This window comes from Phalaenopsis equestris, unplaced genomic scaffold, assembly GCF_001263595.1.
Source record: "Phalaenopsis equestris unplaced genomic scaffold, ASM126359v1 Scaffold232823, whole genome shotgun sequence".
NCBI lineage: Eukaryota > Viridiplantae > Streptophyta > Magnoliopsida > Asparagales > Orchidaceae > Phalaenopsis > Phalaenopsis equestris.
This window is the reverse complement of record NW_018250784.1, coordinates 345,912-361,637: the sequence shown is the minus strand read 5'-3', so window position 1 is coordinate 361,637 and position 15,726 is coordinate 345,912. Positions and strand designations below refer to the sequence as shown.

General features: G+C 31.5%; 1 protein-coding gene across 2 annotated transcripts in view; it reads right to left on the bottom strand.

Annotated features, from left to right (window-relative positions):
• Window positions 1-1,269: 1,269 nt before the first annotated feature.
• LOC110038442 (protein CHROMATIN REMODELING 19) overlaps window positions 1,270-15,726 on the bottom strand; it is a 46,708-nt gene continuing 32,251 nt past the window's right edge. Inside the window, exons 9-13 of one of the 2 annotated variants that reach the window (XM_020743289.1) lie at window positions 6,608-6,685; window positions 5,147-5,283; window positions 4,848-5,066; window positions 4,141-4,328; window positions 1,270-1,386 (exon numbers count right to left, since the gene is read on the bottom strand). In XM_020743289.1, coding sequence (XP_020598948.1) covers window positions 4,166-4,328; window positions 4,848-5,066; window positions 5,147-5,283; window positions 6,608-6,685 — 597 coding nt within the window. In that variant the 3' untranslated portion in view covers window positions 1,270-1,386; window positions 4,141-4,165. Of the gene's footprint in view, window positions 1,387-3,780; window positions 4,329-4,847; window positions 5,067-5,146; window positions 5,284-6,607; window positions 6,686-15,726 lie in introns of those variants that run through there. The other variant, XM_020743288.1, reaches the window with a different exon arrangement.

Below are 15,726 nucleotides of genomic sequence, written 5' to 3'. Positions count from 1 at the left end.
CCCATACATGTTGTCTCCCTTTCTTGGATAATATTATAGGTACCAACACTATCAATCAACACATGAGGATGATGACACCAAGCAAATTAATCAGTTATAAGTAACATAGATTCAATACTCCAGCTAAAGCATTGAGACTAATCATGTATAAAGCATTAGAAAAAAATCTTATCAATCTCTTATACCCCATCATCAAGATCAAAGCATTGCTCATAAATTCCCAATAGCATATAGAATTTACTTTGGCATTTGTAATTAGGTTCGAACATACCATGGCTATTGAAACACAACAGCCTCTCTCGACTCCATAAAATCACAGGAAGAATTAACTTCTGGTAGGGTAGTTCACATGAAATGGGATGGGATGTTCATGATTGTCATGGAATTGAAATAAGGACAATGATTTAAAGAAGCTATTTTGCTACATGATCCTTTTAAGCTTGCTTGAATTTGTTGAATTAGAGTGGCCATGAACAATAGCTACCCTACCCAAATCTTGGAACATATTCATGCATCCGAGCAAGCTTCACACCGTCCAATATTTTGAGAGGGTTGGCAAAAAATAATCAAAAGGGTAAGTCATCTTTTAGTCGTAAAATAAAAAAAATAACTAAAGAAAATTTAAAAAAAAATCAAATATTGCATAAGCTAATTCTTTAAATGTTACTTAATATTCCATCACCGAGCCATTTTAAGATAGCATTGATAGATGTTCATGTAAACCTTCATAATATGAAACTCCAAAATAAGCTTATAAGAATTGAATGAAACTGTCAGATTTTGACACTTCACACTACTTTGTATGAGACTATTGGTATAATGTCATTGCTACTCCCCCCATATAAAATAAAAGAGCATTTACATACATACTACACAATTCCTATATATTTATATATCTAACACCTAAATGTTAATTATTTGATTTATAGCACTCGAATCTTTAATATCACATAAAAATTATAATTACTATAAACTCCTTGAAAATTAAATGTCTACTCATGCAAAAGTAAGGTGTTATAAATATAAATATTAAAATTTATATGTTAGATATGTAAATTATATATGTAAATCTTCCTAAAATAAAGCGATGCAATACAAATCAAAATATTCATCAGCTTTAATAACCTAGTTCTTTACAGTTTAGCCAAAAAAAAATTGAGCTAATTTAATCATCATCAACCTCATGGAAGAAAATATAAAGGAATGCAAGAAGATGATGTTAGTAGACATACGATATTAACAGCACCCCATCATCTTACGGGATAGAGGATGCCTTGTTTGAGAGAAAGCATCAATTCTTTCATCCATATTTGTAACAAATTCTTGAAAGTGACTTGAAGATTAGTTGATTGCAACGAATTGGACTTCCAAATATCGAATAGACCTCTGAAATTCAATCTATTGAAACTTAGTTTTTTTTTGCATTGCCTTCATTACATCAAGCAAATCAAATCCTCACAAAATGAAAGCACCAGTTGATGCATTCTCCAATAATAGCCAAAAAACATTTGGCATGTTTTAAACATATACAAACTCCAAAGTGAAATAGAAAAATTTTAACAAGGGGTTGAAGAGGCAATTGAATTCTTTCATATTTTCCTGAGCTACAATCCATTTAGATTACATTCAATACAAAACATTATCTAACAAACATTCAAGTTCCTTTTAACCAACAAGCCAAGAAACACATGACTTATCTATTCTGGTTTATTATTAGCCTTTATAAGCATTAAATCCTAATTGCTCAAGCTTATACTAAAGCCAGCTAGCTTTAATAACAAAATTGGTAATTAGGTCTCCACCATTTGAGCTCCTTTAATGCCTGTCAGGCATCAAACTTGCTCATTACTTACCAATATTGTTTGTTTTTACCTCTTCAAGTTGTCAATCCCAACAGTTGCAACCCTTTTAGCACTTCGTTCCTAAATTTGTGCATAGCATATAATGTATAATATTTCAAAACAAAAGTTGATTGTTAAGATTTGTAAGACTTGGAGTTCAATCTAATAAAATAGACGAAAAATGCATTGTGAAATTAATATAGAATTGACCGACAATCATAAATTTAATCTTTCATGTTAATATAAATATGATCACTGGTATATTTGATCTAAATTCACTCTGTATATTCACATCTCTAATGAAAATTTTTGATCTAAATAAATAACGTGACATAATGGAAATGGTTAGTAAGAGGTGTGACAAAGTAAGAAATAAGATGTCTTTGTCATTAGGGAAGTAGGTTAGGCCAAAATAGCAAGGAATGAAATTGAAAGAAAAAAAGAGTTTTTGGCCAGAGAAGTGACATGTTAGGTGTTAAGTCAAACTAGACAAATGCTGACGCTTAAAACACCCTCATAAATTTCAGTTTGGGCTCTGAATCGCCAAAAAAAAAAAAATATCTTACAGCGTGCTGTTATTCTGCTAAACACCGGAATCGGACATACACTACTGGTTGACTAATCACCTAGCAGTTCTAAGAATAAGGATCAAAATCAATATCATATCAAATGCATTGAATGGAAAGTGAATCAAACAATATTTCATCATAAGACACATGCTTCTATTCAAAAAAAAAAACATTGATTGGAAGGGAATGAGTGGATTCTCCAGGCCGCTAACGAATACTCATTCTCATTTTTCAGCTCGATTTCCCTAAGCTGACAACGGCTCAGTGAAAAATGCAAATTGTTCTTTAATGGGTCCTTTATTAAACTATATAGTCTAATAGTAAGCCAAAATGTACTGCAAATATGAAATTTTCAAGATAAAAATCTAACAAAAACAAAAGAAAAATAAAATTGAGAAATATTTTTAGTGAAGCGATAATGAGAATAAAAATATGTTAGTGAAAAAACATTTCATTATTTTTTAAAATGTTTTAATAGTTGAAATCATAACACAAGAACTAGATAATCAAGCACAATGCAAATTGCAAATAAGAATGATGCAATATCAATTACAAATCAAATTCCACACAACTAAAAATATTTAATCATAGATCATTAAAACAGGTTAAAAACATACCTTTTACTTTAACCCAAGGAACCCACAAATAAATCAGTTAGCTAAAGAGCTCGTTATTACACTTAATATGAGGATGTACAGCATAGATATGATTATAATAAGATGAATACACAAAATTAATGTGAAAAATAAATAAAAAGCATCAACAAAGATATGTATGAAGATTATAAAAGGAAAAATTGCACGAATATGCAAACATCTCATAAAATACTTGGAGGATAGAGAATGGATTGAAAATGATAATCCTCAAGGCCAACACCAAATAGTAGAGTAAGGTTAATGATAATGATGTGTGATTCTCACTCCTAAATCAAAACATCTTCCTCCGTCACCAACTCTCACCTTCAGTTATGTTGCATGCTTGTAAAGTTGCTTATAGATTACTATAAATATAATAATTCTGTATACCAAGCAGAAGCTTTTAGAGAAACTAGTCTTTCAGGTCATTATCATTTTTTCCCTGCACTGAGTTTTGCTATTTCCAGCCAAATAATTGTGGCATGAATTTATGCCAAGAGGTAGGTTAAAAAATTCAATGTAAGTTTGGCGTAGAATGGGGGCTTTTTTTCCCTTTCCAATCCATTCCATAATACATGAAAAGAACCTCAGTAAAAATTCTGCAGATGCAACTGTCAGTTCATTAAAGGTAGCCTAACACAGTATAAAAAAGAGAAGCAATAAGTTTAGATCCTCATGCAACACCTTTGATTCTTTTAAAAACTTTGAGGGAAAAAAAAAATTATTTATTGCTCAAGACCATGGATGTGGATTTCATTAATTTTGAAACTGAATGTCGAGATTTGCAGCATTGCACTAATCGGCTATGCTTACCTATATCTCTGGGAACTTCTTATATTCTAATCGTACAATGTTAACAAAAATTTTGTAAACCTTGATTTGCAGAAAAATTGGGCTGTAATCTGTATCTCCTGTCATTAACTCTTTTATAAAAAAAAATAAAAAATAAAATAAAAACAAAATTACAGCTGACCGGAGAGAATCATAGCAGCCCATGGAGGTACTTGTGAATGTAAACCCACAAGTAATTTTGAATTTCAACTGTTCAACTGAGAATGTATATGGAAGTATGATGGATGCAAAAATTTTGCTTACCTTCTCCTATTCTGCACAACCAAGCTCACACTAAAAGAAGGGATGACAATATCTCTCCCATAGTCTTTTGAGGGAGATCATTTCCGTTTTCCAATTCTGTCCGTGAATCCAGAACAGCAGCATCCAATATCAGCTTCCGCCTGGCAATTTCATATATGTTCTCATCAACAGTGCCTTTAGTCACAAGCCTGCAAAATCAACATTATTTATAGAATAATACAGAGAGCTTTGATTCAAGTAACTTGCTCAATAAGAATTAGATAATGTTACTTGAATAATAGAAACTGCATTAAAAAAACTTGTTCTTCAAAATTCTAAATTTAGATTGACATCATGTAACTTAAAAGGAATGCTACAAACTAACCATGTAAGATCAAAAGTTCTAATATATATAAAAGTCAATTCCCAATTTTAGTAGAATATAGTCAACTCAGTTGACAAAATATGGAAACAAGATGATTAATAAAAACTCATACAAGCCTCATACAGAAACATTATGGCGTGCTTTATGTAACTTCCCCATTATCCATGATGTAGACAATCAATGCATTAAGCATAAAATGACAACTACCACAAATTAAGAAAGATTGATGAAGGCAAAAAGTACTTGGTTGGAGTGGCTTCCTCAGGAATTCCTAACCAACATTATATTCTAGCTCATATTTCTCCAAATACACATAGCATAATTAAAGTAATTAACAGATTACCGGTAAATCGTAACGGGCTTAGCTTGTCCTATGCGATGACACCTATCTTCAGCTTGACGATCCATTTGGGGGTTAAAATCCATGTCATGTATAATAACCGTATCAGCTCCAACTAAGTTTAGACCCTGCCCTCCGGCCCTTGTGGAAAGCAAACATGCAAAGATAGAAGGATCATTGTTGAAAGTGTCCACAATGGTCTGCCTCTCGGTCACTTGAGTACTAAAAACATAAAGATGAAACAGTAAAATAACTGGTTTGGATCTAAAGTAATATAAATGCTACAGGCAAACAAGCTTTACCTTCCATCAAGACGTCGGTATGTGACTCCTATTACCTCCAATGCCCACTCAAGTATGTCCAGCATTGTTGTCCATTGACTGAAAATAAGAACCCTATGGCCTCCAATGCTTAAACGCGGCAGAAGCTCTGCTAATACCTACATAAACAAATAAACAAGGAAAATAAATGAATGCAAAAATATATTTTTTACAATACCTGAAAACTGAACATGGCAATGTTTTCCATTGATTGTATATGAGAAACCTATTCCCTCCAATGGCCAACGCAGAACTGCCGTTCTTCCAAATTGTACGTATGCAAGTAACAGAACTAGTAAATGAAATTAATTTTTTTTTTAAAAAAAAACTTATTTTACAATTACGAAAGGATGAACAATGTTATGTTTTCATTCAATACATGTTTTTCAATATATAGTCATTTTATGCCAAAATAACACTTCAGCTCTCAAGTACGGAGCCATGTTAAACTATGTTTTTTTAAATTTCAAAAAAACCACACTTGCTAACCGGTAAATGCATAATATAATAATTTTCATAAGAACCAATTAAATTGAAATTAAATAAAAATCCTAGACCACTTAGGATGAGTGCAGTAAACAGACATGTAACACCTTACTAGTACAATCGATCTGCACAGGAGATGAAAAGCATCCCAACAAGATTTCCCAAAAATGCTACATCTTGCTTCATCAAAAAGATCATCGAATTTTAATAACAGGCTTATCATGCTCACCAATAAATGCAGATTAGAAATTGAATGTTTTGGAAGTTGAGGAAATAAATGTCAGGCTTTATACTGAGACATCATAGCCAGCAATAATTTTTGTGCTTAGGACATTAATTTTCTAGAAGCTAACAAAAAAGAGAAATCAACAATTGAAAGAAAGTGACTGGAGCGGGACAAGAGAGTAACATGCGCCAAAATAAAATGTAGATGAGCAAAAGAAGAAAAGAATATAAAGTATAATAAGCAGATAAACAGAGATTCGTAAAGACCTATGTGAAGGAATATAACGGTGCATTCGGAGCATATCTAACCAAGGTGAAAGTTGTTAGCAAGTTGCTGGGAAGTTTTGGCAGAGATAAAGGGTAGTAATATGGTGAAGTTCCAGATAGATTTCCACCTAAAAAATGGAAAAACATTTTGCAGCTATAAAAGAGGCTGCTCAATAGCATTCTGACTAGTAGATATGTTTGCTTAAATATTCAAAGTGTTTCTTGAATATGAAAGAATGACAACTCTCCCAAATGAAAATGACCATCAAAACAAATATAATAAGCAAAAAAGGAACCGTACTAAAACAAAATCTTCAGAATTTATGAGTTTCTATTATGTGTGTGTGTGTGTGTGGTGGGGGGCTCAATTTAAATAATTTAAAACAAGAACACCAGAAGAACATAATTATAAATATCGAGAACTGAAATTTCATCTTGAAACAAGCCACACAAGTACATGCAAACCTGACATTTTGCTGATCCCAGAACATGTTCATTTGTAAGAATATCCTTGGCGCCCCAATCACAATTCAATAATAAAAGCTGCACATTTACAAAAATGATGAAGTAGGTGAGTACTTCATAAAATGAGCAATCTAATAGCTGATGAAATGAATGCCCATAAGTACTCGGAAGTTTGTGGTGATCAAAAACATAAGAATGGTTACTCTCATTTAAGCCAATCTTTTTATGATCCATATGAATGAAAACTTAAAATATGATCAATAATAAAACTATTCTGGTATCTCCTACAACTCTCAAAATTTGAGATATATTAAATAAATTTTACCTGTGTACTGTCCTCAAAATTAATACAACTAAATATATTGAACATCACAATTTATATATTTGATAATTTCATATTAGCATTTCATATCGAATTACCTGCATGTCATTGATGAATGCATTGTGCCTCAACAAGATATGTGTTTCTAAAAACATTACATTTAGGTCCCTAAGGTCAATGATGTAACACTAAGGCCCAATGCACAGATATTCTATTAAAAATTCTTTTGATATCTAAAATGTCCTTCTGTTTATTAGTCAACCTTGGAAATCTCAAAGAGCCGAGACAAATCTTCCAGTAAGAGAGCCCTTTGTCTCCCTATACGCTTCATCTTCCTTAAAGGCAATTCACAATTCTCTATCAAGAAATTAGATTAAATTTGAAAATCAACCGCAAAGAAGTACTATGGCAAATTACTTTAGATAATCCCATCATTCTCCCCCATTGTCTTTTCTTCAAATCTGTTAAATTTTCGTAGTTATGAAGTTCTCTTTTTCAAACCTTTTTTATGGTTGGCTCCTTATATTTTTCCAGACATTTGCTGCAATACTATAATTTCTTCTTCACAATGTAGCATTTGTAGGGTTTTTTAAGACATCCATCATGAAGTGTGCTATAACTCTATATCTAATTTACTTTATTTAACTTAATCATCTTTAAACTATACCTGTTAATTTCACTCTAAATGCCTAACTAGAGAATAGTATCCAAATCTCCAGCCTTCATTTTTATTTACCCTATAAATCCTAATCCATAATATATCTTAATCAAAAAAGTAATAGTTTTGACTTTTCTACCATCTCCTCCATACTTCGTTCATTATATTTTACATATTTTAGAACATTACAAATTTTTTCTACTCATTAAAAGAAAATTTCGACAGCAAGCATAAAATTAACAGTCATTGTCGGATCCCAAACCCCATAAGCAAAAAATGAAATGCATTAGGTAGTCGACAGCTAACACATTTTTTAGTCGAAAATATCATGTCATGAATCATTTAAATCATTGTTTAAATGTTAGAGAGTCCAGTGGAAGTGACACGTTGGATGACATAAATACAGTAATAAATGTGTAAGGTTAGCTACGCCTACACTCAAGTGCAGTAATAAATAAAGATTCACATATTATGAATGGATGCAGTCAGAGAAGTTAGTCCATAAAATTAATATTATGATAGGATCTTGTAATATGGGTACTCTCATAGGTAAATTTTTAGAATTAGTTGACATTATGGTCTATAGAAAGAAAAATATCTTATGCATTAAAGAAACTAAATGGGTTGATGAAAATGCTAAACAAATTGATAACTTAGGTTTTAAAATTTGGTATTCAAGTAGGAGTTCCAGTAGAGATGGTATAGGTGTAATTATAGCATGTTTAAAACATAATTTTGTAAAAATTAATAGAGTTGAAGATAAAATTATAGCTCTAAATTTATTGTTGATACTAAGATTTTTAACGTTATAAGTGTTTATGCTCCTCAAATAGGTTTATATAAGGATTCAAAAGAATTTTAGAATGACCTAAATGAATTAATACAAATGATATCTCTTGAAGAAAAAAACTTTATTGGAGAAGATTTAAACTAATATGTTGGTAGAGTGGTAGAAGATTTTAAAAATTTTCACGGTAACTACGATTTTAGAGTGATTAATGAAGAATATAAAACCTAATAGATTTTGCTTTAGCTTGTGAATTTGTTATTGCGAATAATTTAGTTTACAAAAGAGATAAGCATATTATTATTTATAAGAATGAATCTAAGAAAATACAAAATTCTTATGAAAAAAAAGATAGTCGAGTAAGGTCATTGCAACCGAAAATTTAAATACTCAACATCGATCATTAGTTTTTATGTTAAAATAAAGAGTTGGAAGATAAAAAAAATATAATGAAACATTGTCATAAGATTAGATTCGGGCACCTAAAAGACAAACAAAATTATTTTTCTGAGTAAATTTCAAGATTTTAAATTTTGGGGCATTCATAAAAAAGTCTATGGGATAAAGTAACTAGCATTATTAAACAAGTGGCAAAAGATGTAACTTCAAAATTAAAAGAAAAAAAAATTATAAAAAAAAAGTTAGCGGTGGAATAATAATGTGTAAGAAAAGATTAAAAAAAAAGATAATAAGTTATTGTAAAAGCTTAGAGAACTAAGAAAAATATAAGGTGACCTGTAAGACATATAAGAAAACAATTTGTGATGCTAAATATTATACTTTTAGTGTTCTTTATAATCGATAAGATACTAAAGATTGTGAAAGGTATATGTATAAACTAGTCAAACAAAAAAAAAAAGATAAAAGAACACTCGGTGGTATCTCAAGTGTATTAAAGATAAAAATCAAGAAGTATTTTTCCTTGAGGAAGATATTCAACATAAGTGGGTGGGATATTTTAATAAGTTATTCAATGAAATTTATGAAAATAGTATTTAAAGCAAAAGAATTAATGCACTCGAGCCCACTTAGTGGGATAAAGATTTGTTGTTGTTGTGAATAAAATATTTCGCTTTGTCATTCTATATTGTTGTATCTCATTAAAAACTTCAAGAAATAATGAAATTGAGAAGTTTAAAGGTCGTTTTAAATCACTTTTTTATTTTTTTTTTATTTTGTTTTATTTATGTTTTAACATGTTTTGTTGATTTTAAGAATACTCAAAAAAACGTTTAGGTGTTTTAAGAATTTTTAAAAAACAAGTTAACATTATTTTTAAAAAAAAAATGCACTAAACAAACATGTTTAAAAAAAAATTCATAAATGCATACTAAATATCAATTTATGCTTGGGACCACATGCCAATGCTAGCCTCTACTCACACAAAAATAAGTATGCGTATAATTCAACATGAGCACAAATTAAGGAAATGAAAAATGGCAACGTTTAATTTTTAAAAAATAATTAATTTTTTTTAGAAAAGACTGCATGTATCAAATTCAAACATATAACTTTGTTTCTTGTGAAATCATACATCCTTCTACTCATATTCAAATTTATGTAGAATGCCCCCTGGAGTATCCATGAGGTGCTCCAAGTGCACATTCAAATATCACCAACTATTCTAGAGTTCCTAAAAGATATTGGTGGATCGGATCTAGTGATGAGGTGTTCTAGAAAGGTAAGAAGAGGAAGTTTAATGAAGTTTTTGGAGGTTAAAAGGTAATGAAAAACGGCTGTCCAGGGGACAAAGAGCAGGTAATGCTGTGAAATATTGATGTCAGTGAGCACGAACACCAAGAGAGATTCACCACCTAATCTCAAACAAGATACAAGTGCACCACTTGAACAAGAAAAATGATATAACGGTAGGTTGAAATTAGATAACTTGATCTCGAAATTGCATAAACAAAAGCCAAAAATTTTGTCCAAATAGAAGTTTACAATATACTTAAATGTTCCAAGAGAAAAAACCCAAATTCTATAACCTAAGTAGGTAAATTATGACCAGGTCACCAAGCTCAAGGGGGCTAGGGCATGCAAAACCTATCCAGAAAGTGACCAGTACTTCTGAATTAGAGAGTTCCACTCTTGATGGACGGAGGACGCGCTCCACAATTCACAAAAATTTACCCACAGCATTAAGGTGAAAGGTCAACAGAGTTAAATGCAGCAAAAAAATAGTCTTTTGACAAATCAATCATGTAGGAATTTTCATTAATCATATTGGTTATTCTGAACAGACCATCAGCCCTCAGCTCGAGTTCCCCAAAAGAATCTATATGAAATCTCTCGTTGTTCAATCTAATACACACCAAGTCACATTTTTTAATGAATTAGCTTTCCTGTACCTTTTGCTTGCTTCTAATATTTAGCATTTTGCTCAACAATTTCCGTCATCACCTGCTCATGTAAGACAAAAATATCTTTGCTCAAACCTCTGCATCTAAGCTAAGCTTAGTAGTTGGAAATATTGACACTAACTCCAACAGAGAGAGGATTTTGCATCTCAAATTGGATGTCATATGTGGACCAGTTATATGAAAACTTAACCTGGGGAAGAATCAAATCTCACTGCTTGATATTCTTTTCAACAACAAACTAAAAATTTTTCCCAAACTTTGATTTAAAACACATGTTATTTCTGTTGAAATGGATGAATCTATAGATTTGTGTCTCTCTTGTTGTTGAACTAGCAAGTTTTAAGGAAATAATTACCCAACTATATTAGATTTAACTTATTTCACATATTTTTTTAATATTATTCAGTTTAACTCTCAGTTCTCTTTTTCAATCGTGTTAACTTGTTTCTAAATGTTTTCATGTGATTAAGTGATCAACAACAATAAGAAAGCATTAATCCCACTACGTGGAGTCCGGCTACATGAATCCTTTTTCTCCATTGCGTCCTATTTAGTGTCATATTTTCACTTAGTTCTAATAGATTAAGATCATTTTTTATACAATAAACTCAAGTTTTCCTAGGGCTACCTCTGCCTTTCTTAACATAAATCGAATCCAAAACATCTACTCTCCTAATCGGATCATCAGATGGTCGACGCTTAACGTTACCAAAACATCTAAGGCGACTTTCTCTAATTTTGTCCATCACGGGAGCTACACCAACCCTATCACGGATATAATCATTTCGCATTTTGTCTCTAAGTGTAAAGCCACTCATCCACCTAATCATTCTCATCTCGACAACACCTAACTTAGTATTATGCTTCTCTTTTAAAGGCCAACATTCAGTGCCAAAAAGCATTGCAGGTCTCACCACCGTCTTATAAAATTTTCCTTTCCGTCTAAGCGGTACTTTTCTATCACACAAAAGGCCCAAAGCATTCCTCCACTTCAACAAACCAACTTGAATTCTATTATTAACATCTCCATCTATATCACCATCGCTTCGAACAACAGACCCGAGATATCTAAATCATTCACACTTTTTAATAATTTGATCACCCAAAGTTACACTTCGGTCACTAGAGCTACTACTACTAAAATCACATTCCATGTATTCAGTTTTAATTCTACTCAAATGAAGGCCTTTAGACTCCAATGTAGACCAACATTTCATGTGATTAGGTGATGATTTTATAAAATTTGATCACATCATCAGAATATGCTAATATACTCTTGCCAGTGATTTGGGCTTTCATAAAGCAAAGTATTAAAGGGTGCCATGCTTTTTCTTGAATCAAGTTTCTTTACTTGATATGTTGAAAAGGAAATTTTTTTCTTTATTTTGTTTATAATATGAATTGTGCTTAACTTAAATGTTAATTTCCTTGGGCTTTTCTTAGTGTTATTGGAAGATTCTTGGTGATTGTAGAATTTATATCATTTATTGTATTATATTTAAAATATTATATAAGCTGCTGCTATAATGATGCTCAATGGCTATAATTATTCGAAGAGAACTAAAAATTTATCCATGATTTTGGCTAATACGAGCAGCAAACAATTAGTTGCTATTATTTGGCGCAAGCATTATAATGTCTGTCCCGTATTTTATATTGTATTCAATATTCCTGAGTTTTATTTTACTGTGTAGCATGTTATTTTGTTTAAGCCTGCAATGGTGTCCATTGCTACAACTTTCTTTTTGCATTGTTCACCATTTTTTTGAAGGGGAGAATCTAGTGGCACATAAGATTTTTGTAGCTTTTCTCGTTAAATATCTAGTGGCTATTTCTATTTGTTTTTTCACTTGAGCAACTATCATATTTGATAATTGTCACAAACTTTCTGTTAGTTGACAACCATATTGACAAGTTTCAGCAGCTTGGAGTGGAAAGGAAGTAAATTTGGGAATTGTAGTAAGAGAAAACTCGTAGTTGGTTGCAATGTAGTAAGGCAATGCAGTGAAAGGGAACTAAGCCTGCTGGCTTTTATAGAACAAAAACTAATACTGGATGAAGAGGGAGAGAGAGATACGGATTGGTCAGAACTCCAAAGGGTTTTATGTTATCAGCAAAAGAGGATTTCATGTGTGGAAAGTTTGAGGTTTTTTCTCTCTGCTTTCCACAATCTAATACGTTCATTTATATCTATATGTTTTCTCTCATTCCTAATTTATAAAAGACTACAACTTGATTTTATTAAAAAAATCCTAAAGATTTTTCTTAATTATATAGTTTTTTTATACGCTTAGAATCATGTGGGTTGAAAGGTTGTTGATGTACTTTTAACTCATACTATGTAATATTTCTTGCCACTGCAAGGACTCATTTCATGGTTGCTTTATATTGAGGTTGGGTGCTATTAATCATGATGTTTTTTGACTGGAAGATATGGTTACAATGGTTAGTGCGTAGGCAACCATTTTATAAGAAACTTATCAATGTACAAAGACTATGGAAAGGTTATAACCATGTAAAAATTGCGCCAATAGGCAAAGTTTTTTCCTTATTTTCTTTTTTGCATTTAAAAGACTTATTTTGTGATACCAGGTTATAGTTTGTGTTTGTGAAGTGATTTCTTTATCTTCTTAAGCATTGCAACCAAGATATTTAACTGTGTAAGATAAAATTGAATAGTGTTCAAATTTAGGTAAAACTTGTAAAGATCCTACCAAGAATATGCTGTAATGGATGACAAAAAAAAATTGTAACTTCCATCGATAGCAAAATCATCCAACTCCACTATAAAATGAGTGTGTTATAATTGAAATAGCAAGATAAAGTCAGTTGTTGCAAGATAAACTTTGGTTTCTCAAATATTTGTAAACCCGTTTAACAATTCTACTCGGAATCGGCTGAAACAGATACAAGAACAACAACAACAACAAAGCCTTAATCCCACTACGTGGGGTCGGCTACATGAATCCTTTTTCTCCATTGCGTCCTATTTAGTGTCATATTTTCATTTAGTTCTAGTAAATTAAGATCATTTTTAATACAATAAGCCCAAGTCTTCCTAGGTCTACCTCTGCCTTTCTTAACACAAGTCGAATTTAAAACATCTACTCTCCTAATCGGATCATCTAATGGTCGACGTTTAATATGACCAAACCATCTAAGACGACTTTCTCTAATTTTGTCTGTCACAGGAGCTACACCAACCCTATCACGAATATATTCATTCCGCATTTTGTCTCTAAGTGTAAAGCCACTCATCCACCTAATCATTCTCATCTCGACAACACTTAACTTATTATTATGCTTCTCTTTTAAAGGCCAACATTCAGCGCCATAGAGCATTGCAGGTCTCACCACCATCTTATAAAATTTTCCTTTCAGTCTTAGCGGTACTTTTCTATCACACAAAAGGCCCGAAGCATTCCTCCACTTCAACCAACCAACTTGAATTCTACTATTAACATCCCCATCTATATCACCATCGCTTTGGACAACGGACCCAAGATATCTAAATCGTTCACACCTTTTAATAATTAGATCACCCAAAGTCACACTTCTGTCACTAGAGCTATTACTACTAAAATTACATTCCATGTATTCAGTTTTAGTTCTACTTAAACGAAGGCCTTTAGACTCCAATGTAGACCTCCATAATTCAAGTTTTTCCTGGGCTTTTTCTCTCGTTTTATCCACGAGAAGAATATCATCAGCAAAAAGCATAAACCAAGGTACATCCTCTTGTAGATTACCAGTAAGACCATCCATAACTAAAGCAAAAAGATATGGGCTTAAAGCCGATCCCTGATGTAATCCAACAGAAATAGGAAAATATTCTGTCAATCCTCCTTCAGTTTGAACACAAGTAACAACTCTAGTATACATATCTTTAATGACTTGAATATAAGTCATATCAAACATTTCTTCTCGAGAACTCTCCAAAGGATATCTCTTGGAACCTTATCGTAAGCTTTTCTAAATCAATAAAAATCAAATGTAGATTCTCCTTATTATCTCTGAACTTCTCCATCAAACCTCTCAATAAATGTATAGCTTCCATAGTAGACCTGCCAGGCATAAATCCAAATTGATTATGAGAAATTTTCGTGATGCATCTTAACCTATGTTCAATTACCCTCTCCCATAACTTTAAAGTATGACACATCAACTTAATTCCTCTATAATTTGCACACTCTTGTGCATCCCCTTTATTCTTAAAAATGGGGATCAAAATACTCTTCCTCCACTCCTCAGGCATCTTTTTAGTTTTTAAAATAATATTAAAGAGTTTAGTAAGCCAAGAAACTCCCAAATATTTCCACACTTCAATTGGGATATCATCAGGTCCTACAGACTTTCCACACTTCAATTGAGTATGCTATCTGTAATAGATTTTTCTAAGAAAAGTACTTTTTGATTTTCATCTTTAATACACTTTACTTGAGTTAAATCTTTACTTTTCTTTTCTCTTTGTTTGGCTAGTTTATACATATATTTTTCACCCTCCTTAGTATCTAATCTATTATAAAAATCATTAAAAACAGAATTTTTAGCGTCACAGATTGTTCTTTTAATCTCTGCGGGCCGTTTGATATTTTCTTTCAGTTCTCTAAGCTTTTACAATTAAACCAATTTTTATAACATAACTTCTTATATTTTATCTTTTCTTACACATTATTATTCCATCACCAATTATTTTTATTTGTAAATATTTTTTCTTTTGATTCTCCAAGAACATCTTTTGTTACTTGTTTAATAGTGTTTGTTACTTTATCCCACATCACATTTGCTTCTTCATGAATATCCCAAATTTTGAAATCTTGAATTTTACTCATAAAAATAATTTTATTTGTGTCTTTTAAGTTTCTCCATCTAATTCTGCAAAGATGAGTCCTAGTATTCTTTTTTTTACAACTCTTAAACTTAAAATCTAAAACTAATAAACAATGTTGGGTACTTAAATTTTCACTTGGAATGACCTTACAATCTTTA